Consider the following 26,574-nt stretch of genomic DNA (forward strand, 5'->3'; position numbering starts at 1 on the left):
CAGTGTCAGTGTAAAGGAATGTGTGGAATGCACTGAGAGGGAGCGATCACACCAGGCCATTGATGCAGATTTATGATCCGCCTGGACCGTGGATTGACTTTGGAGGGGTGGGACCTTACTAACCTTATGCACCTACTCATGACCTCATAGCAAAACTGATGAAATGGCACTTTTTACTATTTTTTTTACTCCAAAAATAGCCCTCCTTGCATATGAGTTTAAAAGTAATATGGTTCATTCATTTTGGTTGTTGTTTGGTCGGTATCACAAAGCAAAACCTCAATTTTCCAAGATATCTTTCCATCGTATGTCAATTTGCTGCTCCAATTTCACACACGCCCTTGACAAACCCCCCTTGTGGAGGCATGGTTGATAAACATCAAACTGCAGCCTCGGTTGGCACTATACGTCTTCTTGTCTGTCTGGCTGGCTAATTGGATAGCATGATCTCATCCGTGTGTGACTGGCTGGCCTGTGATCTGGTGGGTGTGTGTTGGAAAGTATTTTTGATGGGACCTTCCCCAAGCATTCACACAAGGAGTGGCGGAGTATCTGATACCGGGACAAACTTACAGCATAATACAGCTTTAAAAGGCATTTTAACATGGAAATGGTATAGTGTGCCCTAACCCCTTAACCGAACCCATGTACAGAGCAGAGGGCATGGCAATCTGTCCGGCCAAGATGGCTTCCTGACTGAAACTTGTATACCTCATGTAAGTGTATAAAATCACAAAAGAAGCCAACTTCCACTTCCGCGTGTGTCTCAGAAAGAAGATACATAAAATGAAGACACTTCCTTAGACCACTGAATGCAAATGTCTGGATTCAGGGTCCAGGGTCTGAAGACAAGGCCTGTGCAAGATAGATCATCAATTTCTGTCACGCCCATTGTACACAGACAATACCCCGCTTTGACGTACAGGCAAATCTCAATTTTTGTTTAATGTGTGTTAATATGCAAAAGTAAAATTCCAGTAAATTTACAATGACTGAACATCTTAATTGTATTGAACTTGTGTATGGGGAGAAACAAGAGGCTTAAAGAAGTCGGATGACTGTCACGCCCCCCTTCCCCCAGCGTAACTGGAGCCATTCAACGGGCTAAGGTGGGTGTGACGGGGGTGGCATTGAGGGGGAACAAGGCCAAGATTTACTGTGGGGCGTAAAGGCATATTCCATAAACATTGACACACACACCAGCTGCCTGGCAGTGTCACTAGACTGGGCCTTTTTTTTTGGTCAGCGGCCGGGGGGTGTCTGTCCCGGGGTCCAGTCTTAGGATCTGGTAGCTCCAAGCAGATGACACCTGCTCCGCCAGTGTGAGCTGTCTGTCATTAGTGGATGTGCACTGATCTGTACACGCAGTGGAAGAACAAGAGTGCGCGGAGGATCAGGGCCTTCACAAAGACTCATACTACCCTAATCCTGTTCTTCATGCTTGCTTTAGACATGATTGTCCTTCCACGCTGCAGTTTTATTTGCATCACTTTTTAACTTTGTGTGTTCAGACTGGTACTTCTCGACAAAAACAGTATCTTGTTCTTCATTTTGCTGAAGTTATGGAACTTTAATGGTTAAGTATCATTCCCAATTGGAGCATACCCAATGGATTACATGGTAGTTGTGTGACTATGACCATACTAGCATCATAAGGCAGACTTTTTCATGCAGCATGTACAAATCTCTAGATTCTTCCCACACTTAAGTCCAAGTCTTGTTTAAGTGTCAATGTGGTATGTTCTGGATTTTACACAAAAATGAAGATGTTGTTTTCATTACAGGACGCAACGAGCTCATAGCCCGCTACATCAAACTCCGCACTGGGAAAACGCGGACCAGGAAGCAGGTGAGTTCATTGCCACTTGTTAGCTGTCCCTATTTTTGGCTACATTCGGAAAGTCCACCTTGCTGAGTGATGCCCCAACCCCCCCCAGGGGCAGCGCCCCTCCTAACCCCTACCACCTCCACTGACGATTGATTGGGGGCCAGCAGCCCCGGTGTGCAGATGCAACAGGGATCATATGTTGACGTTTTTTTGCGCCTCGCAGGATGAGGCGCTTGTTTGAAGCGGGAAGAAGCTGGGGAATACGGCAATGTGGATAGGAGGGACGAAAGCGGGGATGGGAGAGGGATTTGGAACTTTATCCTCAACCGTGGCATCTGATACACAGGGACTGATGCAGGGGCAATGATGGATGTGTGCAGAGAGATCCCTCCTGCTAAGTCATCTGGCAGAGTCAGTGGGAGAGTTGTGATGAGAGAAGCGACGAGGACAGAAGGACACCTGCTGCTCTGCTGGGATCATTTTATAAGATCGATACGACCATCTTTGGTCTTGGGTGGGGAGACACCGGATTACTCGGAGTGTATACCCACATATAGAAGAATGTCCACAAGACCTGGCTATGAGGTGATAGTGCTGTCCAGCCATCACTTTGCCACATCGAATCAATGTGGTTAATAATATTATATTATTTTAAAATCAAGTTACATTTTTACCCTTAGGTCCCAAATTGTCCCTTTTCATAAAAGTTCAATAAAAAATGTAATCTAGTTAAGAGAAGTTTTCACTTTAATTGATAATGCACTGCCCCAAAAGATGGACCCCTTGAACACACAAGTCCGTCACCTCATTTTGCATCAGGATAATGCACGGTCCCATGCTACAAGAATCTGAACACAATTCCTGGAAGCTCTTCTCTGGAAGTTCTTGTATGGCCAGCAAACTCACCCAACATGTTACCCATTGAGCATGTTTGGGAAGTCTCACTGAACACACCTAATTACAAGTCCGTCACCTCATTTTGCATCAGGATAATGCACGGTCCCATTCTGCAAGAATCTGAACACAATTCCTGGAAGCTCTTCTCTGGAAGTTCTTGTATGGCCAGCAAACTCACCCTCACCATTGAGCATGTTTGGGAAGTCTCATCGATTCTGTTCAGAATTTTTACGGACAGAATTTCTAGGGCCAGCCACGGTGTTAATGTTGTCTGGTTTGGAAGTCTTAGAACCGCATCTATTTGCGGTTGATGTGGTCCTGATGGCCTCATCTGGCGCTGATCGTCACCGTTAACTGGGCCGGTTCGCAGCTAAGCGTGAAGCGCCTTTGTGCTCTGCAGCGTGGACATCTTAGCCTTTGATCTGATGGGATCCACTCCAAAACAGCGTGTAGTGCGTGTGAGGGGTTCTGTAGGATCTTGTGAGCAGTGCGGTTGATTTGCCGGTTGCAATGTTGAGCTCAAGCTCTAACAGGGTGTCCAATGATTTTGGAGCAAACTCCTCTAATGCTGAGTAAATGTGTCTGGTCCTGAAGATGAAGTGACTAAAGCCATGTGATGAGATGAATAAAGGCATGGTAAAAAGCCAGCAAAACATTTTATTCACTCCAAATGAACTGAGCTTCCTTTGCTTGCTGGCGTATGTCACAATCACCTCTTCGTCACGCCAAGTGATGAAGGCTTTATTCTCATCCAGAAAGGGTGGATTGCACGCATTTGGTTGGGAGTGACGTCTTTCCCCAGGTAGAAGAGCTCAACTATGTCAAAGTCTTGTTCACGACTGTGGGAAGGCTGGAGCGCCACATTGGGGAAGTTTCCGCAGGAATGTGGTGCTGTACCGGAATGTCATGGTAAAGAGAGCGCCGAGCCAGAAAGCGACGCTCTCACTTCACAGGTTGATCTGCGTATGATCCCACACTCACCTATGGTCAGGACCTTTGAGTGGTCACCGAAAGAGATGTAGGACACGCTGGGAGCTGGCCTGGGAATGCCTCTGTGTTCCGTGTTGGAGCTAGAAGAGCTGGGTACCGGGAATCTGGGCTTCACTACTGAGTCTGCTGCCCCAGCGACCTGGACTTGGATAAGTGGCCGAAAATGGAGGGATCGGTGTATTTGATATTTAAGGCAAATGGAGGTCACACCTGGAATCACACACAATACAGTTAAACTGCATTTAACGAAAATCCCTTCATTGCTAACCAGAACAGTCAACATAGTCTACAACAGTGATTTTCAACCTCTGTGCCGCGGCACACTAGTGTACCTTGAGAAACCGTCAGGTGTGCCGTGAGGAATTATCCAATATCACTTTTTATAATTAACATTTATTAATCATCATTTGCAAATATTATGTCAATAGACATTATGTCAATAGTATACATGGACCCAAATATTCCAATTGCATTTGGTTTATTTGCTCAAACGGAAAGAATTGAACAGGGATGGAATATTCCTTTAACCAATCCGATTGAGGTATCTTGTACCCGCTCAAACGGAAAGTTGTCAGGGTGCCTTCTTCTTCGTGGTGTTTTTCTTCTTCTGTTGTTTATTGGCGGTTGGCAAGCAGCTTTCGTATGCATTAGCGCCATCTGTAGAACAGAATCTAAACCCTTCTATACGCCATTCACAAGTGCAGTTTTATTAAAAAAGAAAATATATATCTATATAAAACATGTCCTGAGTTTAATTATAAAATATTAGCAAGATTGAATTTGATCTTTTCCTGTTTAAATTGATCCCGGGTGCGTTCTTTCAGCGCATGCTCAGATATGACGTAACACGCAGATCCAGACGTTCTTCACTTTTAAAAATGGAGGCCAGCAATCGGCACTGGACTAAGCAAAGTTTGTTTTTGATTCAAACTAAATTTCAAGACTGGACAGATGAAAAACTGGCAATACGGAGTTATTCCAACAAGTGAAAGAAAAACTCGGGGAAGCCGGTATCACGTGATGTTGATGTTTACGTTTTACTGGGCATGCCCTATTGACTATTCTGGTTGATTTTCACGGCGCATGTAGACAAGAGATTGGAATATTCCTTTCTATGGATACCATTGTTTCCCGAAAGGTCATTCGGAAAGAGAAAAAGTGGTGATGTAAAAACGTGGCTACTGTGGAGTGTCTGTGGTGTAAAGACTGGCAGAGCAATGTAATATTGGTCCGTGTGGCAACACCTACCTTGTTCCTCCCATAGACTTATTGATGCACGTGTGAGGTCGTGGTGACATTTTGTAACATTTTTGGTTAGTGGTGTGCCACAAGATTTTTACAATGTAAAAAAACGTGCCGTGGCTGTAAAAAGGTTGAAAAACGCTAATCTACAACCTATGTGTCTAATATATTAATGACATGCAATATAGTTACTATACTGTTTTTGTGTATTTCCTTCAGGTGTCCAGTCATATTCAGGTCCTAGCACGACGAAAGGCCAGGGAGATCCAGGTGAAGCTGAAGGTACGCTACGTGAGTCAACCTTTTTGTTTTTCAAGCAAACAAACGAACATGATTAAACAGGAAGAGACGGATGTTTTGTATTGGACTGTACATATTACAATAAAAATGGAGAATGTCTTGTATTTACATTCACTTATGACATGGGCAAAGGCTGTTGGTTGGTTTAATTGCAGCCTCTAATTGATGTTTTTAAACGTGACGTTTCAGGAAGCCTTCGGGCTTACTTATAAACGCCATTGTCAGAGAATAATATAATGCATCCCTGCACGATTCCCTGCAGGCATTACATTCAACATGTGCTACACACACATCCCAGTCCTTCCAGCCCTTTCTCAGTTTGCATTTCCCCCCTCGCTTACTCTCAGTGGCAGCTTGGACACGAGCCAGTAGTCTTCAGCTGGCAGGGCCCTGCACTGGTCACAGGGTTAGCAAATGTGACGGGGAGTGGGGGCTTTTTAAATACTACTTTGCTGAAACTGAGATCCAGACCACATGCCACCCCGGCTCCCATATTTCAGCTATGCCCTTGTGCTATCCAGATCCTGAGGGGAAGAATGCGGCGGGTGGCCTTGCCGTTATAGTCCAGTGTTCTTGGGAAACCACAGCGGATTGACACAGAAGTGGATCACCTTACCGTAAAGCACAGGAGATAGTCCATGAGCAGCTGACGATGTGGTTTTTAACTTTTTGGTGGCATTAGGGCTTTGCAGTTTTTGCCTGTAATGATTAGGTCACCCTGCGACCTGCCGTGTCCTCCAACAGAAGCTGTTTGTCATCGCCCCGCCGAAGCAATAAACCAAACTCTTGTCTGGAATATCACCTTATCTTCACCTGTGCTGCGAGCACCCCTTTTTCGGGCTGCGCTAGGATTAACAGCCAAGTGGGGTGGGGGGGGGCTAATGTGTGAGCTCTCCGTTTGCGTTACTGTGTGTCCCTCTCTCCGTCATCCTCTGTAGGACCAGGCGGCCAAAGACAAGGCGCTGCAGAGCATGGCCACCATGTCCTCAGCGCAGATCATCTCACCCACCGCTTTCCAGAACAAGATGGCGCTCCAGGGTCTCTCCAGGCCGGCTTATCCCACGACTGGTGGTGTGAGTCTCTGAGCTCGTCCCTTGTTTGAGTATCAGTGCACAGTGCAGTCAAACCTCGGTTTTTGTGGATCATTTTTGCCACAATCTTGCCTCGGTTTTCATAAACTCTTGGTTTTGTACAATATTGTACGTTACCAACTAGTCCATTCGCCCTGTACTGCATCCAAGTGAGGTAATTTGGTCTCTGGTTCAAACATTCTAAACAGTTCTTTTCACAGACCAGAGTTAGTTTTGACTACTCACATGCAGACTTCCTCAGAGTGGTGGTGAAACTGTCAGGTACGAGGAAAAACTAGCTGACTCTGGTTTGGAAAAATAACTCTTTGGAGTGCCTGGACTGTATCATTTGTCGGAATCAAGTGCCCACTCAAAGCCTTGCTGCCCCACTACGTTTCCATACACTAAATAAATGACAGCACCGAAATCTGGTTTCTTCATTTTTCACACCTCAAAGTGACGTCCGTGTTTATTGTACTCGGCGACTCCCGTCTCAGTCTTCCATTCCCTTCTTCCCTATCCCATTCTGCTCCAAAGTTCCAAAGTATCTTAAACATTTCCCTGTTTGAGAAAATATGTTCAGCATGTTAAGGTCTCTAGAACAGGGGTCTCAAACTCAATTTACCTGGGGGCCACTGGAGCTAGGGTCTGGGCAAGGCTGGGCCGCATCAGGTTTTCAAAAAAACCCAAAAAAACGCATTTATTAAAAACAGAAAAATGAATAAACTTTGTAAAAAAAAAAAAGAAGTCGGGCTTAAAAAGAAGTTTTGAAAAGTCAATTCTAGGTGTAGGTATTCATTTGTGTGCTCTGTGAAATCAATGCGCCCAGGAAGGAAGTATTACATGTTATTATGAATGTACCTGGTACTGCATGGTTGCAGTGTTTTTGGAGGTGTTTTTATAGCGGTCTTTGTAGGTGTGTCGCACCCATACAATGCAGTAATTATCTGTCTTTTTTTATTTGTATATCTTTATATCAGAAACGGGCTGCACGGCGGTCGAGTGGTTAGCGTGCAGGTCTCACAGCTAGTTCAATTCCACTCTTGGCCATCTCTGTGTGGAGTTTGCATGTTCTCCCCGTGCATGTGTAGGTTTTCTCCGGGTGCGAATGGTCTATATGTGCCCTCTGATTGGCTGGCCACCAGTCCAGGGTGTACCCCACCTCTCGCCCGAAGACAGCTGGGATAGGCTCCAGCCTCCTCCCTTGTGAGGATAATCGGTAGAAAATGAATGAATAATAATAAAATCGGCTGCACGGTAGTCGAGTGGTTAACGCGAATGCCACACCGCTAAGAGACCCGCATTCGATTCCCCCTGCAGGCATCTCTGTGTTGAGTTTACATGTTCTCCCCCAGTTTTCTGTGGGTACTCCGGTTTCCTCCCACATTCCAAAAACATGCTAGGTTAATTGGCGACTCCAAATTGTCCATAGGTATGAATGTGAGTGTGAATGGTTGTTTGTCTATATGTGCCCTGTAATTGGCTGGCCACCAGTCCAGGGTGTACCCTGCCTTTCACCCGAAGACAGCTGGAATAGGCTCCAACACGCCTACGTCCCTCGTGAGGATAAGCGGTAGAAAATCAATGAATGAATAATAATAATAATATAATAAAATGTAGGTGGTTTCAAGAAGACCCCACTATTGCTCAGTGCTCGGCACCTAACAATAATATAACTAATACTTACAGATTGTGATCTCTGTTTTGGTAACACCTTTACCCCATTAGCTACTTTCTCCTTCTTTGTCAGCTTTACATTTATCGTTGATGTGGCAAACAGACTAGTTTGTGGAAATTTGTGTCATTTGAGTTTGCCAAATCAATGTGAACTTTGTTAAGTGCAATATTGTACAATAACCAAGACCGTGTATAACAACCGAGGCCAAATTTGATCAAAAACAGAAACTGATGGACAGTCGTCCCTTGCGACATCGCAGTTTGAACTCACTCTCTTGCGTTTTTTCAAAAAAAAGTCACCATCGTTATTTTGTGGTCAAATATGGTCTATTATGAGTTTAACAATACAAATATTTAATAATAATAATAACACATTTTATTTAAAAGCGCCTTTCAGGACACCCAAGGTCGCTGTACAGGAGATAAAAACACCAATATAAAATACAAGATAAAAGACAACAAACAATAAATAAGAGCATACAAGAAATCGGGAGAGGGGGGACCATGTGAAGCTGTTAAAGGGAATAGGCAAGTTTGAACAGATGGGTTTTGAGTTTAGATTTGAAAATGGGAAGGGTGGCAGCGTTACGGAGGTCTGGTGGTAGAGAGTTCCAGAGTTGGGGAGCATAGCGGCTGAAAGCTCTGCTCCCCATAGTGCTAAGGCGTGCAGAGGGAACAGTGAGATGGAGGGACGCTGAAGATCTGAGGGAACGGGATGGCTTAAGAATGTGTATGAGGTCAGAGAGGTAAGGGGGGGCAAGGTTATGGATGGACTTGTAGGTGTACAGAAGGATTTTGTAGTTAATTCTTTGTGTCACGGCGAGCCAGTGGAGTTGCTGCAGGATGGGGGTGATGTGGTGGAATGAGGGGGTCCTGGTGATGATCCGGGCAGCAGAGTTCTGAACCAGTTGAAGTTTATGGAGGGATTTGTGAGGGAGGCCGAAGAGGAGAGCGTTACAATAGTCAATGCGGGAAGTGACAAGGCTATGGACGAGGATGGCGGTGGTGTGGGGCGTGAGGGAGGGGTGTAGACGATTGATGGAGCGCAGATGAAAGTAAGCTGACCTGGTGACGTTATTGATGTGGGATTGGAAAGATAGAGTGCTGTCGAGGATGACACCCAGACTCTTGACCTGCGGGGAGGGGGAGACTAAGGAGCTGTCGATGGAGAGAGAGAGAAGGAGTCAACTTTAGATAAGGTGGATTTGGTGCCAATGAGTAAGAATTCAGTTTTATTGCTGTTAAGTTTCAGAAAGTTGGAGGTGAACCATGATTTTATTATATTTATATTTCAGAGAGACAGGAGGTGAGGGAGGGGGGTGGGAGTGTAGAGTTGGGTTTGGAAGAGAGGTAGAGCCGGGTGTCATCCGCGAAGCAGTGAAAATGAATGTTAAATTTACGGAAGATATGGCCGAGGGGGAGAAGGTAGGTTATGAAAAGAAGGGGCCCCAGGACAGAGCCCTGGGGCACACCTGTGGTGACTGGGGAGGGGTCGGAGGAGAAAGATTTAAGCTGAATGAACTGAGTGACCCTTAGATACATGAGTGACTGGACCCTACACTCTTCCATAAGTGGGTCAAAAATGACCCATACTAGAATCAATGCTTTTTTATGCCATTTTGGTTTGGAATAATCACTTGTATGATATTTAGTATTATATTTAGGACCACACGAATGATTTCACGTTAGAATTTTTCACATCTTTAAAAAAGAAAATGACCCCATACAAGGTATATATAGAAAATGTGAGGATCCATTATGTGTTGCACAGGGAATGCGTGCATCACACACCCAGGAGATCTTTAGGCCATACTTGGCTTGCCCTTCCTGGACAAAAGTCTGGGTCATCAGACATTTCTGACTCAGAGTCCAACCCCGTTACTGCCTCTCCATCATCCAGCATCTGTAGGACCATTTCAGCTGTGTATCTAGCAGCCAAGGCATGGATGAGGAAACAAAAGAGTAATGGCCAACAATACATATAGCAATTAAAAGCCAGCTAGTGTCAGCTAGTTATAAAGTAGGCTCATTTCTTGGTACATACACAATATTATATGAAGATAATACTTAAGATTAAGATTAAGATTAAGATATGCCTTTATTCATCCCTCAGTGGGGAAATTTGTATTGCACAGCAGAGTACAGAGTCAGTTAAGCAGTACAAAATACACAATATAGAAAAATAAACAATATAAACAACCAAAGTATTAACAAAATCAACAGTTTTTCCCAGAGTTATATACAATACAAATGAGATGAGATATATGACCAGTCTATACACTGAGATCTTGCTAGTGAGTTAAAATGAGGCATTATGGAAATACTTCACATAGAACTTAGTATATTGTATTTAGAGCCCTTAATATTGCACATGGAGGTTGATCAGATATTGCACAGTGAATGGGGTCTGGAGTAACTATACTGACTATAAAAGCAAGTATTGCACAGATGTACATTGTGGTGTAATACTTGTTGTATTAGCACTTTATGTGTAAAATAATCTTCATGATGGGTGACACTTCTGATATAGTCTGTGTGGTCTACAGTTAATTTATTCCTGACAGCCAAAGTTGATAAGAATCAAAGGTTCCTATTGGATTCCATAGAAAATGCATGCGGATCATTTTTGACCCACTTATGGAAGGTTGGGGTAGTAACACAAAAACTACAATTTCTTAAAATGTATAAAGTGAATGGCATGATATCAAAAACATGTTTTTTGAGGAATACCTGGATTATGAAATGATAAAAATGTTTCATTATGAAGATATTTCAAGAAAACAACCTGACCGGGTCATTTTTGACCCACGTATGCATCTAAGGGTTAAGGAAGTTGTAAGTATTCTTAGGCTAAATGACACATAAGTATGTTCAGGCATAACAATGATGAAATTAACGACAGTACATTCAACATATATGAAGTGTACTAAAGTATCTGCGCCTTGTGCGTAACGTCAGCTTGCAAGAGTGGACTGTAGCGGAGTGCTAGCAGCAGGTTAGCAGTGTAGAGAGTGTCTGACAGCAGCTCCTGTGTGAATGTTCACTGCATATGTTTTCTCTGATTGTTAATAAAGCCATTGAAGTCAGTATTCCACACCGGTCTCTAGGTATCAGTAACGTTATGTTGATAAGACAACAGCCACCAGGAAGTACGCTGTCCGTGCGAATGGAACCAATTAACTGCGCTAAAAAGGGACGACCGTCGACTGTCTCATGCATTTGTCAGATACGTAACGTAATAGATAAATATATAATGTGACTTTGCTTTGGGTTTCTTCCAGTTTTGGCACGGGGCGCTTCCAGGACAGCCAGGAGGCCATGAGGAGTGAGTTTCCATTTTGGATTTTATGATCTCATACAAAACCGTTGACTTCTCATTTGATAGCATGCATCAGATGCATTTCAAATTTGCGTAATGAACCTGAGAATGAAATGAAAGCGTATGAGTGTAAATGATAAAGTCAGCTGTCAGACGTCGGGCATTCGGCCGTGCTCCATCCCCCTGCGCCTTTCGAGGTCAGGCGGTCCAATTAGTATGTGAGATGGGGTCACAAGGCAGAGATGGTGTCTAACATGCCTGTCTGGTCCCTCCAGCATTAAGCCCTTCTCCCAGCAGACTTACACCATGCAAGCATCCGGCCCCGCCCCCATAACAGGTGGGCTGTCTTTCTCCCTTGCTGTGTTGACATACATCACCTTGGCAACGGAATATCACACATTGACGATGATGACGATGCACAAATCTTTACGTTTTGCACTCAAACCTGCACATCCTCCACTCTGCAGGTTATGAAAGCACTGCGGGTCTGTCTATGTCACCCGGTGCCCCCCCTTGGCAGGGAAGAAGTATCGCCAGCTCCAAGCTGCGAATGCTGGAGTTCTCCGCCTTCCTGGAACAACCTCAAGACCCAGAGACTGTAAGTAGACCTGGTCCACAAATGCACCACATGCATGTGGTATTATACACCAAACGTCAAAATGAAAAGCACAAAAATGAGCCCGTATATTGTTATTACAGTCTTTCTTCTCTAGAAATGAAACTTGTATCTACATTAGAGTAGTCAGTGCACACCTTCACCTTCATCGTCCTCAGCACACTTGTTATTTTGGAGGTGTGTTTGGGCTCCCATTGCCATGCGGCCCAGTTTCTGTTTCACAAGTTCACATTCATTCAATAAACCATAGCTCACCCAGCGCCGGCAGCACTTTTGGAGCCTCAGACGGTGACAAAAGACACAATGATACACCTGTCTTGTCATCTATTTAGACAGTAATGGCTGTCGGCGCCTGGAATGGTTGTTTGTCTATGCGTGCCCTGCCATTGGCCTGCTGGGATAGGCTCCAGCATACCTCATTAGCGACCCTAATGAGGATAAGCGGCATAGAAAAAGGATGGAGGGACTATGACGATATACTGCATAACCGTATACATACAGTACCGTATTTTGTGGACTATAAGTTGTTCCGGAGTATAAGTCCCACAAGGCCAAAAATGCATAATTAGGTAGAAAAAAAACATAAACTTAAGTCACACTGGAGTACAAGTCACACTTTTTGTGGGTAATTTATTTTACAAACTACTTGACCAAAACATTAAAACATAAAAAAACATAAAAGAATAGATAACAGGCTGAATAGGTATAAGGTATGCTAACACAATGGTTATTCAGCTACACCAAAAATAAACATGAACAGAAAAGGTGTCCGGTGCTTATGTAACATAAACAGTTTTAAGTACAGTAACAGTTTTCTTCATGGCAGTAAGAGTAGGCGTCTCAATTTAATTTACTTGGGGGCCACTGGAGCTAGGGTCTGGGCAAGGCTGGGCCGCATCAGGTTTTCCAAAAAAACAAAACTGCATTTATTAAAAACAGAAAAATATACAAACTTTTTCAGTGCTTTGGTTCTGATTTTCTACAAGAAAAGCTCTGATAAAACATTCCACTGTTCTCAAATATCTTAATTTTTATTTTTCTGCACAAAATAAGATGAAAAATAAATAAACAAATCAAGAATAAAGAAAAACAATCAGTAATAAATAAATATAATAATAATAATAATAATAATAAAACGGCAAATAATAAAAACTTAAGAAACCACATATAGTTGGTGGGTAGACAAATAATTGTTTTCAGATTAAAATGAACAAAGCATTATTAGAGCCCTGTAGACATGACAAAACACGACTATAGTCACATTTATACTCTTTTTATTTACAACATATTGCGCAACTGCAGGGTCTTGAGACACATGCTAACTCGCAAACTAGAGAGCTAGCGACCTAAATGGTAGCCTTCAAGTTATTTCCTTTAAACTTAAATAGCCAAAAACTTACCACTTCCACACGGATAGGGAGGATAACTATTAACAGTTATTTAACCTTTAACATGAACATTAATCAAACGTAATAATTTTTTCTGGGTACATGATACCATACAGCATCCATATCAAACTTGCGCGGGCCGCACTAACATTAAACTTTCATATCAAGGCGGGGGCCTCAAACTAGTGTCCTGTGGGCCACGTGTTTGAGACCCCTGGTCTGCTGTTTAAATATCGAATTGTTAAGGAATAGGAGATATCGGTGCAAAAGCCTAGAGTGCCCTCTTGTGGCTGTCTGGGAAATTATACATGTTTTTTTCCATTTATAAGTCGCTCTGGAATATAAGCCGCAGGAACAGCCAACCTATGAAAAAAGAGTGTGACTTATAGTCCGGAAAATACGTTATATAAGATAACACAAGATAACACCCATGCACTCGGAGTAGATAGTTATTTGTTTCCAATCTCTCCAGTTCAACAAACATCTTTTCGTGCACATCGGCCAGTCCAACCCCAGCTACAGCGACCCCTACCTGGAGTCGGTGGACGTCAGACAGATCTATGACAAATTCCCTGAGAAGAAAGGAGGCCTGAAGGAGCTGTACGACAAGGGGCCACTCAACGCCTTCTTCCTGGTCAAATTCTGGGTAAGTCGTCTTTCACTTTCAAGTCTGATCACTTCTCAAGTTGGGTAAAATATTGGCCAATCCCTCAATTGGAGGTCAATGATCAGCGCGTGCGGCCCTCCCAAAGTCATGAAGGTGAAGTGCAGCATGTTAATATTTACTTGCACCTGTCATCTGTTGATGGCCTGGCAGTGTTAACGGCGCCGTGATAGTTTACGTACGGGGAGGAAAAGGACTTTCAGGACAATTTCAACCGCACAGTCAGCACTGTGATGACCTGCCTGCTTCTTCATACACGCAAACACACAAAGCACTGACGCACAACGCTTGCTTGTGTGTGTGTGTGTGTGTGTGTGTAGCAGCCTTGGGGAGAGTGGCAGGTCTGAACTTCACAGAGGGAAATATGAGCTGGGGCACCTGTCCCTGTGCTATTACACTGAGTCCGACACTTTTTCTGCCCCCCCCCCCCCCCCCCCCCCCTCCCCAACCCTCCTTATGTACTTATTTTTAGATCTGTTCCCACAAAACGCACACTAAAACCAACACAGATGACAAAACTTCAGACTTTTCAATGATTGTGTATTGATCCAATTTCAGCAGCCAGTAAAGTGCCACGTGTAGGCCAAGCGCTTGCAGTGCAGCAGCACGCTGTATCGTTTCCATGCCACACTACAAATTACATGTAATTACTGTGTACAGTACTTCTGGGACAAAATTACGATATTTCGCACAGATCGGATTTTAATATAAATCGATACATTGATACCATGGATGAATTGTTACACCCCTATAAATGAGATAACAGATTCTGATGTTAGCAGTTCCATGTTTTTGTTTTGATTTGTTTAGGCAGCATACTTCCTTTGGTGGCTATTGTCTCATCAGCGGCTTTACACTTGTATTACCCAATATGCACATGCATTTTTGTGCCCGAGACAATTTAATCTTGGAATAGAAGCATTTTCTGTCAGGCCTTTCACTAACTGAACAATTACTGACACCTTGTGGCCATTGTAGAATACTACATTCACAATTACAACGCTTCTTCTGCCCTGTGTTTGTATTTTAGTTCATTTATTTAGCTCATTTAGATAGTTTTAGACTTGAAAATGCCACATTTAGGCCAAGAATAAGTAAAATAGCTTAATTATTGGAATATTTAAATAATATAAAAAATATAAACAATTAGTTTGGAAAATACTTATTACTAGAATAAAATAAATATATGGGAATAAACCCATATCGTTAGAATAAAATATAATACATTGAAAAAATTGACTGTAAAGTGACCAAAATATGTTGAAATATATATGACTTTTTAGCATATCGACATGGGTTGATTTGCAAAATGTAAATTACAAAGTAGCCCTACACCGTTTTTTGCACCCCTGAGATGTACAGTACAGTACTGTCATAGGAGTGTACTGTAGTCACTTTTGTGATGTATTGGCAGCAATGTACTATGGTGGTGTTCTGTAACGGCCTGTCATGTGACCACAGCTTCCCAAAGGGTCACTGTAGTGACAAGGAATTAACAGATTAACATGTACACAGCATGCCAGAGGTGGCGGGAATGGGACGGTGCTTTTGGGGGACCAAACTGGCCTTTTTGTTTCTGATATAAAACCCTTTTAAATAAGAATTGCTTTTTTTAAATTGTTTTTTTTTTTTACCGATATCTGATACACCGATATTGTTATAAGGCATATAAGGCAACAGCTCTTGCTTTAGCAGCTTTTTAGTTTTTAATGAAGGAATACATAGTGGAGGTGTGAAAGGATGCAACATGATGATATTTTATTGAAGTAATTGTTGCATGTTGGCTGTGTTTCCACAGCAGCGTTAGCGCGAGGCCACTTAGGTTAACTGTAACACATACAGTAGAGCAAACTTCTACGCTTTGCATGGTCACACAACACCAATGTCAAGTTGAAAGTGCCGCCCTCGCAGTCCTGTGGCTTTTATGCGCATGCCATTACGTCCGCCTTGCATATCGGACTTTCGCATTATTTATCGCCGCGGGATAAAGGGTGTGTGAGTGTGAGTGACATGGTTTTGGAAGCGGTCTTTGGTGGGAAGGGCAGCGGGTCAGATTTCCGGGTGGCATTTGATGGAGGGCAAGATGAGCCCTGTCATCTACGGTATATATCATCATGGAAAAAAGAGAGCGAGGCCACCATAAAAGCGAGGCGAGAGAAATGGAGACTTCAGATCAGTCGGTCTTAAATTTTGGCTTGACAGTATTTTCCAACAATATCGCAATATTTGGATCGATGCCAATCACAGCATGTCGAAAAGAGGATGCACTGTATCAGAATGATATTTTGGTATTTTGGCAAGAGGATGGAGGCATTCATAAGAAGCAGGCAGCCATTGAATTCAATAATAGTCATTATACAGTACAGAACATCTGACAAAATTGACAACATTGTGCAAAAGCTATTTGATTTCAGAGGTTCACTGTAGATTAAAATCAATTAAAGCCCCAGGATGTTTACACGGGCCTTTTGCTGATTTGTTGAAAGTTGGACAATGTCGCCATTTCAGTTATCAGCAAAAAAGCCGGACATCAGACATCCCAATTAATGTATTTTTGGCCTAAATTAGGCATTTTCAAGCATAAAAATTGCCAAATCTAGTAAAATACAAACACAAGGCATTCAGAAGACACGTTCAAAGAGGTTATGATGATAAATAGTATTCTACACTGATCACGAGTTATCAGTAATTAAAATACATTCATTTACATTGATGAAACAATAGCCACCGCAGGAAGTACTGTCCAAAATGGGAAGTGTTTTCCCCTTTCTGACTTCTCTTTTTCAACAAACAAATGTAAATATTAGTCAATGACAACATAATATAACTGAACACAAAATGCGTTTTTGAAATGAAACTTTTCATTATTATGGGAGAAAAAAATGTATGAATGTGTGCAACAGTGATGTCCCGCTGTTAAAAACTAACTTAAGTGGGATTCATTGAGATCTATCAGTCTGGAAAAGGTTATGAAGCCATTTCTTTAGCTTTGGGACTCCAGCATACAACAGTGAGAGCCATTATCCACAAATGGTGAAAACATGAAACAGTGGTGAACCTTCCCAGGAGTGGTCGGCCAACCAAAATTAACCCAAGAGTGCAGTGACAACTCATCCAAAAGGTCACAAAAGACCCCACAACAACATAAAAAAAACGGTGGGCCTCACTTGCCTCAGTTAAGAGGCTATGGTGGGGTTCATAACGAAACAGTGGACAAAATTGGCCAGCCTGGCAGAGTTCCAAGACCACTGCTGAACAAAAAGAACATCTGGTGTTGAGGAACGAAAAAGAACATCATACCAACAGTAAAATTTGGTGGTGGTAGTGTGATGGTCTGGGGCTGTTTTGACCTGGAAGACTTGCTGTGATAAATGGAACCATGAATTCTGCTGTCCACCAAAAAATGAAGGCGAATGTCCTGCCGTCTGTTGTTGACCTCAAGCTGAAACCAACTTGGGTTCTGCAGCAGGACAATGATCCAAAACACACCAGCAAGTCCACCTCTGAAGAAAAACCAAATGAAGACTTCAGAGTGGCCTGGTCAAAGTCCTGATCTGAATCCTATTGAGATGCTGTGACCTTAAAAAGCCTCCAATGTGGCTGAATGACAACAATTCTGCAAAGATGAGTGGGCCAACATTCCTCCACAGCGCTGTAAGAGACTCATTGCAAGTTATCTCAAACGCTTGATTGCAGTTGTTGCTGCTAAGGGTGGCCCACCCGGTTATTAGCTTTAGGGGACAACCACTTTTTCACACAGGGCCATGTAGCTTTGTTTTTCTCCTTTTCTCGTTTTTAAAGTTTCCTTTAAAAACAGATTTTTTTGCTCAGTTGTGTTGTATTTTTTTGATGATCTGAAATATTTAAGTTAACTTGCAAATTACATTTTTAGCTAATTGGTTATTTTTAGCCTTATGCATTATTTTTGCTGTTTGAAGATGAACTATATCAGCAAGTTGAAGTATTTGTGATTTTAGAAATAAGGAGTTAGCATGTTCTCTGTAGGCGGCATTATGAATTATCCTTACTGACCTTTTTTGCAGTACATTTAGCGAGTGAAGATTGCTTTTATAGTTATTAGCCCATATTTCCCAAATTCCCAAATTTTGCTTTGTTGAATATTGAAATATTTCTGGCCACCTTATGTTGTATATTTGTAATATGAGGATTGAAGGAATTCTTCTATTCTTCCAGTCTTCACCTTTTAAGTGCATGCAGATCCTGCCCATGATTGAAACACAGAGCATCATCTGGTTTTGGATCCGCATTCTCACTTTGACAGCTGGTCTGTTTTAACCCCCCCACACCCCCCACCTCCTAATGGTTAGTTGAGACACTGCCCGGCCCCTCATCGCTACATGGCCACCTTCATCTTCATCTGGGTGTAATTCCTCTATTTGTCTTCATCCCCGAGGCTCCATCCAGCCTCGCCCGAGCACCATGGCCTACCTTACAGCCTGCGAGGGAATTCATCCAATTACAATCAGCAGCGCGCCATTGGCTGATTAGATCACACCGGGCCAGTCGGGCTGTGCAACAATTTAGCAGAGGCGGCGCAAATCCGATTCCCCGGGCACTTCAAAAGCGTGTGACAATCTGTTAGGACAGGGCCACTGGCGCTAAGGAGAGGGGAGGGGGCGGCGGGGACGTGTCAGGCCCAGCCGGTGGCCGACAGGGGCGTTTGCCGGAAATTCAATCTAGAATGCCATAGCTTTGGTGGCGGCCCATCTGCTTGTCACCGTCGGCATGACAACCTCTACTTCGGCACGGGCCGGTGGTCATGACCCCCCACCTCCACACCCCAGGCATATCTTTATGCGTGATAACCATCCAAGCAGACACGGCCAGAGACTACATGTGCATCAGTTCATAGTCATCTTATTTCTATTTCCGCTACCTTTTTCTTCAACTTTCAACTCTCATACAACGGTGCTACTAATTTATGGTAATGGTAATGGTAATGGTTTTATTTCATTTGAACATACATCAGATTCCAATTGAGTGCATCCCATAATCAGTTCCCAGTTCCACATGTCCAAAAGGAGTAGGAAGAAGCAAAGCTTATTAAATCCTACCCCTCCATCTGGTACTTTTACAATCACTAACTGTTACATTTGTTCACTTCCTGCTTTCCATAATACAGTTTAAGGTTTTTTGTTATTTTTTTTTAAATAATGTACCTTGTACCGAAGTAGGAGGTGATATGAGCATCCAATGACATAATGGGTACCATTGTAAGTGTCAATATGAATTATCCTTACTGACCTTTTTTGCAGTACATTTAGCGAGTGAAGATTGCTTTTATAGTTATTAGCCCATATTTCCACACAATAAGTAAGATATGGTAGAACCAGAGAGCAATAAAGAGTGTGGAGTGATTTCTGTTCGAGAACTAATTTTGCTTTGTTCAATATTGAAATATTTCTGGCCACCTTATGTTGTATATTTGTAATATGAGGTTTCCAGAAATGGTCCACACCGTCTATTTGTATTTGCTGGTGCGTGTCCTTTCTGCTGTTCTGCTGTTATTTACGGCTAAATTCTAATCTCTTGACATTTCCTTTACTTCACAATTACTACTAATTGTTTAAATCAGGGGTCTCAAACACGCGGCCCACGGGCCAAATGTGGCCCGCAGGACACTAGTTTGAGGCCCCCGCCGTGATATGAAAGTTTAATGTTAGTGCGGCCCGCGCAAGTTTGATATGGATGCTGTATGGTATCATGTACCCAGAAAAAATTATTACGTTTGATTAATGTTCATGTTAAAGGTTAAATAACTTTTAATAGTTATCCTCCCTATCCGTGTGGAAGTGGTAAGTTTTTAGCGATTTAAGTTTAAAGGAAATAACTTGAAGGCTACCGTTTAGGTCGCTAGCTCTCTAGTTTGCGAGTTAGCATGTGTCTCAAGACCCTGTAGTTGCGCAATATGTTGTAAATAAAAGAGTATAAATGTCGTGTTTTGTCATGTCTACAGGGCTCTAATAATGCTTTGTTCATTTTAATCTGAAAAAAATAATTTGTCTACCAAAAGACCAACTATATGTGGTTTCTTAAGTTTTTATTATTTGCCGTTTTATTATTATTATTATATTTATTTATTACTGATTGATTGAATTTCTTTATTCTTGATTTGTTTATTTATTTTTCATCTTATTTTGTGTAGAAAAATAAAAATTAAGATACGTATTTGAGAACAGTGGAATGTTTTATCAGAGCTGGTTTAAATATTGTGCCATTCGTGAGTCTGTGAGGAAACAGTAGCTCCTCTTTGGCAGGAGCCAGTCATGAGCTATGCGGGTTTTTTCCTGGCCTCACTTACTGGTGTGTGCCCCAGTATGCCATCTCATGGCGTCGACCTGTGTAGGTTATAGTCCGGTGCAGCTACCAGCTTATACGGTACTTTTGTTGCGGAGTAAAAACGATCAACTGGAATTGCAGTTGCATGGGTTTTATTTTCAGATGTGTAGCGAAGCCTATATTTTCAAGAAATATTTAGAAAAGTGTCATCGGTCGTCTTGCTAAGTGGTATCATGTCCACTAGGAATGAGTTTTCTTCTTCTTCATGGAAACACAAAATGCCACAACTTGAAAAGAGAGTGTTGATGCAAATCTCCCGCCATGGATGAAAATGGTCCTCATCCATTAGCAGCCATGCGACCACGAGGACGAGGTAAATAGCATCTTGAGAATCTCAAGGCTGGTTTGGCGGCATTATCCAAGGTCAAGTAGGATCGTCACTTTGGATGCCTCGTGGCTTTACAGAGAATTACTCTCTCCAGCTTGGCTGAGCCGTAAGATTCTTTTGTTAAACTGGCACCTGACACACTCCGCCTACAAGGACGACTTTATATCCGCACCCGCACTTGGGCAAAGAGTGAAACCTTCAAATTGTTTTTGAAACGTTTTCTTTACTCAGCCATTCATTGAAAGAGAGCCTTCAAGATGACATGTCTTCCCTTCCAGGCGGACCTGAGCATCAACCTGCAAGATGACAGCAGCTTCTTCTATGGCGTCTCCAGCCAGTATGAGAGCTCAGAGAACATGATCATCACCTCGTCCACCAAGGTCTGCTCCTTCGGCAAGCAGGTGGTGGAGAAAGTGGAGGTGAGAGCGTCATCTGGTGTCTGCATCTTGCATAGGCTCTGAACACCAAGTTCACTTATGGTTGAAGTCACCAAATTGGAGTTAATTACTATTTTATTTGACTTAATTTAACCAAATATTAAAATGTTTCATTGAAATAAACACAATTAAATAGGATAGAATAAAATTAGAGATTTTTACACAAAAAATTGAAATAGAATTTTAAACAAAATGATTTATATAAAAATTTAAAAAACAAAAACAGACATGGCCCGCACAATTTTTCAAACCCGCAGACAGCATGCAACCACCAAAGGAGGAAAATTATTAATATTAATTAATATTAAGTACTAATAAAAATGTATATGATGAATATTAATTATTTATATAAATATTAACGTAATTAGGTTTTCTCCGGGTACTCCGGTTTGCTCCCACATTCCAAAAACATGCTAGGTTAATTGGTGGCTCACCCGAAGACAGCTGGGATAGGCTCCAGCATACCCCTGCCACTCTATTACTGTACTTAATGAGATAAATGAGTCTATTGTTGACAGCTGTAGTCTTTATGCTTCAATGATGTTTTGTTGTCAAGTGTTGCCATTTGACATATTGTTCACCAGGCCCTTGACCGCTATGAGACACGAAAGTGAAGTAAAACCTGCATTGTGAACAATGGCAATTGAAGAGAGAAGGTGAGGGTTCTGGAACTGAATTGAGACCAATTCTAATGTTGTAATTAATAATTACAATCACTTTTATTGTAAATGTTGAGCCAAAATAAGAGTAGAATGTCAATCTCAAGCTAGCAGGAGGGCTTGGAGGGGGAGGAGATTTTTTCTCCACCAAATCAGCTTCCCGGTTCCCGAACTGTGCTCCTTATATCCTGAAGCGAGAGCCGCCAAAAGCCAGCATGAGCACACGTCACTAAATGGTTGCTATTGTTTAGCAGCCAAGGAGCTGTGAGGCTTGTGTAACATGTTTAACCTTCCTGTTGGGTTAGCTTCCTGGTATCATGTCTTAGATTAACGGGTCGGTTTTGACCCGTGTATTAAATCAGCTATAAAATACACTAAAAATAATAAGTTACCATCATGTCTTGGTTACCTTCTTAGGCTTCTTCATCCATGAAAATGTTGGTTTTAATACTTTTGGTGTGGGCATGTAGGCCTTTTTTGGTCACTAAATGGTAAAATCAACCTCAAAAGAATCAACATCATAAATTGAAGGTTCTTTTGTTACCTGGCAGAGCTCGACAATAACGATGTACCGATGGCCCGGGGCAAGTTAAAACAAAATCGGGGCAAGTAAATCCAATCAGTGATATTCCCGTGGGGCAAGTACACTTTGGCATGCCATACTGCCAAGAGTTTTTTTTAAAGCGGTTCTTGTTGGGTGTTGGTAAAACACGGACTGCGTAATTCCGGTGGTAATTTGCAAACCAATCCTTGCAAATCTTGAAATGGACCAATCAGAATTGTTTATTTAGTCCACAGTCCACGTTTTACCCACACCCGTTCTTGTTGGCGATCAACCAATCAGCGATGGTTTGACTAGGAAAACATCTATCTTGGCGTCCCTGCCAACATGGTCTAATTCTTCAACAACTTGTGAAGGAAAACAGCAAAAAGTGATGAACCAGTGCCTCCTAAACAAGTATTTTATTAGCGGCAGCAAATCAAATGATGGCACAGGTGAGTGAATCACATTGCTGTGACAATTTGAAGTGGTCACAATGAAACACCACCCATTAGATCCAATACCAGGTGCTGATTTTGCACAAGCTACAAAATCTAGCGCTTCCATTTCTCTGTGGATTTTTCTCACCTTTGCTTCACAAATTATTGTTTGACCCTTGAGCATTTTTTTCTGGATTCAAAACACTTTACTAGTACACAAATGTGTCTATTCAATAATGTTTCATTGTGGTGCACAACTTCTAAAAGGCAAAGTGTCTAGAAGTCTCTTGACAATCCAGATTTCCATGCAACGTCATTATCTAGTATGTAGGAAAACAACCACAAGAAATGATAATCATTTCATCTTTATTTGAGATTCTCATGTGATGCCACAAAAATGAGATGATATCCTTATGACAGTCTTTTCATTTTACATGGGGCAAGTTGGGGCAAGTAGTTCTCACCTTAAGGATTCCCCATGGGCAAGTCATTTTTCTTTTTAATGTAGAGCCCTGCCTGGCTCGCATCATCTATGTCTTCTGGATCATACTCCACATTGTCCTCCTGATCATCTCAATGGCTATGCTGGTCTGTCCTCGCCCTCATTGTCACCAAAACTTTGGTCCAGATCTTGGTTCACTGTACTTCTTGCTATTCTTTCCATGATCCAAATTGTAAATGTGAAATCAGCCAATCAAATGAGTGAAAATTGGTCAAAATGAGAATCCCCTGAAGCTTCCATGATGAGAAGAGGAGCTGGTTGGCTAATTGTACGATTATGTCGGGAAGCTGTCTATGTTGACCAACTGATTAGGTCCTGAACCACCGTATTGGTCTTATTTCTAAAAAAGTCCCGCCTACAATATGGAGCCAAAAGGGTCACTTCTATGAAAAATGGGTCCATTTGTGTCGCCATGTTTTGTAGTATTGTTAAATTCCTCATTATCGCTTAGCAGCCAGAAGCAACAACAACCACTGAACTACTGTCCACTTTCGTAGCATTTATGTAACTGTGTAGTGAATTCCTCTTCAGTGCAAAATAAGCTTCAAAATAAAAGCAGGGCAGTATTATTCTTACCAAAGCAGCTCTGTTAGATAGGATTATGAAATATATAAAAATGGTTGAATCCGAAAGGAAAATTATGCCAATAAAGTACCATAGATTAAAAAAAAAATCCAATATCATCATTATTTTGTTCCTAAATCAATGAATGGCTCGCTTTTGTTTCCACAACTGCTTATGTCGACATGAGTAAGCCAGTCCAAGGAGCGTCAACATAAACGGGTTAAAATCTAATAATAATAATAATCAGTTTTGGCTCAAAATATTGCTTTATAGTCATATTATTATCGAAACCGACCCTAACAATACAGTGGTCAAAATTTCAACCAGACCTTTTTAAAATTTAGTAAAAAAAAATTTTTGTTTTATTTTGAAATAGAGTTTCCTGACAAAGTCAAAAGGCCTTGATGCAATAAACAAATGTTATGTAATTCTTTTTATGCATTAAAATGTAAAACGCGTGCCGACCCTAACACAAGAGGAAGGTTGTTTTATTGGCATGGGACACAGAGGAAGCCCAGCAGCACAGAGGAAGTGGTGGAGGTACTACAGGTACTACAGGTACTACAGTACATCAGAGCTGACCAAATGTTAAATGTAAAAGTATTGTTTTCATGCAGATCTGAGTACAGTAAACCTCGGATATATTGGATTCAATTGTTCCCACTGGTTTTGTCCGATATAAGCGAAATCCGTTATATGTGTATACCGGAAAATGTCCGTTTTACGCATATATTGGATTTATATCCGGTATATGCGTAAATCGGATTTTATCTGTTATAAAAAGGCACTTCCTTGACTATGTTTCCAATGTATCTGGACGCGCAGGCAACGCTGCAAATGACGTTGTATAGCGGCCTGTCACGATTCGGCGAATCGGAGCGCCACGATGCGGCCATCCGATATATGCGAGGGAAATTTAATGGAAATGCATTGGAACGGGACTGGAGATTTTGTCCGAAATAGGCGAAATCCGTTATAAAAAATCCGATATATGCAATGAATTTTTATTGGAAACGCATTACAGAAAAATCAGTTCTTTTTTATCTGTCCGTTGTGAGCGAATTTTCCGATATAATCCGATATACATATCCGAGGTTTACTGTATTATTAGCACATCGTGATAGTGGTGGATTCCAGTCAGCAAGTGCTGATCTGTGCTCAGGAAATTGACATTAGGAAAAAAAAAAATCCACCGGATGAATCAGGATTATGCTTCCTGTTAAAGACGACCCAATGTAGGCCCCTGCCCCCCCCCACACCTGCTGCCGCCTGATGGATTGTACAATATAAACACACACACAGCCTTGGGTTGAGGTCTCATGCTGACACTTAATGGCATCATGATTTGATTAGTGTTGTCACCAGAATTATGTTCATTGTCACATCCAGCGTGCTGCACGCTGGATTGGCTCTATTGAATTACACACATTACACTTCATCACGCTTCATCACGCAGCCAACAGAACACACGCCGCTTTATTTCACCTTCTCTAATGTGTTGGCAAAACTCCTGGCCTCCTCGGCCCTCACACCGCTTATTGTCGTGTTTTAGCGCTTGTTTTGTTTTGTTTTTTCCGCTTAGACCGAGTACGCCCGCTTCGAGAATGGCCGCTACGTGTTCCGGATCCACCGCTCGCCGCTATGCGAGTACATGATCAACTTCATCCACAAGCTCAAACACTTGCCTGAGAAGTACATGATGAACAGCGTGCTGGAGAACTTCACCATCCTTCAGGTACAAACGCACACGCAAATCTTGCATCATGTGACAAATACTGAGGTGTAAAAAGGAGTAAAGGGATGTCGCTGATCACAAGTGGATGATTTCTGTGAAAAATCATTTGATCTGCACAACTTGTGGACGCTAAGTATTATCTCAGCTCATATTTCTCAGCTCTTTACTCATATTTAAATCATTGCATTACATTACATTACAAGTGTGTTTATAATATTTGGACTTGTTGCCTGATGGATTGATTGAACAATGCAGTAAACAACAGCCAAAAATATACAATATGAAATAATAAAAAAATATATTTACTCAAAATATTTCAAAAATACAATGCAATATGATTTATTAATTTAAAAAAATATATTATTATTTATTGCATAAGCAATTTAATAAACTATATATTTTAATATATATAACATAAAAAGTCATTTTCTCATTTTATTATTTGTTGTTATTATTATTACTACATATTAAAAATGTTCAATATTACAATATTCAGATCTTTCCTCATTGCATGATAAAAAAAACAGCAACTGAAAATATCAAATAATAAATAACTTTTAAATAATTACTACATGTAAAATATTTTTTAAAATACAACACAATATTATTTATTATTTAATGCATTATTGTACATTCAATTTACTTAACTAGTAGTGGTCATATTGTTATTATTATTATTATTATTAATTAATTAAAATGTGTTTACTAAATTCCAATTTATTTGTTTACATTTTACGACATTAACATATTGAAGACAGTTAGATAGCTAGCCACAGCATCTCAATAGGATCCAGGTCAGGACTTTGACTAGGCCACTCCAAAGACTTCATGTGGTTTTTCTTCAGCCATTCAGAGGTGGACTTGCTGGTGTGTTTTGGATCATTGTCCTGCTGCAGAACCCAAGTTGGTTTCAGCTTGAGGCCACCAACAGATGGCCGGACATTCTCCTTCAGGATTTTTTGGTAGACAGCAGAATTCATGGTTCCGTTTATCACAACAAGTATTCCAGGTCTTTAA

At 41.7% G+C, this 26,574-nt stretch overlaps 1 protein-coding gene across 4 annotated transcripts in view; it reads left to right on the top strand.

Annotated features, from left to right (window-relative positions):
- The window catches only part of LOC131131578 (transcriptional enhancer factor TEF-3-like), a 51,446-nt gene that overhangs the window by 20,925 nt on the left and 3,947 nt on the right, over positions 1-26,574 (top strand). For 2 of the 4 annotated variants that reach the window (XM_058076403.1, XM_058076405.1), the window contains 9 exons: positions 1,785-1,849; positions 5,177-5,248; positions 6,196-6,330; positions 11,286-11,329; positions 11,599-11,660; positions 11,791-11,921; positions 13,800-13,973; positions 20,958-21,098; positions 25,405-25,557. In XM_058076403.1, the coding sequence (XP_057932386.1) occupies positions 1,785-1,849; positions 5,177-5,248; positions 6,196-6,330; positions 11,286-11,329; positions 11,599-11,660; positions 11,791-11,921; positions 13,800-13,973; positions 20,958-21,098; positions 25,405-25,557 (977 nt within the window). The remainder of the gene's footprint in view (positions 1-1,784; positions 1,850-5,176; positions 5,249-6,195; positions 6,331-11,285; positions 11,330-11,598; positions 11,661-11,790; positions 11,922-13,799; positions 13,974-20,957; positions 21,099-25,404; positions 25,558-26,574) is intronic. The other 2 variants (XM_058076404.1, XM_058076406.1) reach the window with 1 other exon arrangement.

The sequence above is a fragment of the Doryrhamphus excisus genome, chromosome 6 (genome assembly GCF_030265055.1).
Source record: "Doryrhamphus excisus isolate RoL2022-K1 chromosome 6, RoL_Dexc_1.0, whole genome shotgun sequence".
Lineage (NCBI taxonomy): Eukaryota > Metazoa > Chordata > Actinopteri > Syngnathiformes > Syngnathidae > Doryrhamphus > Doryrhamphus excisus.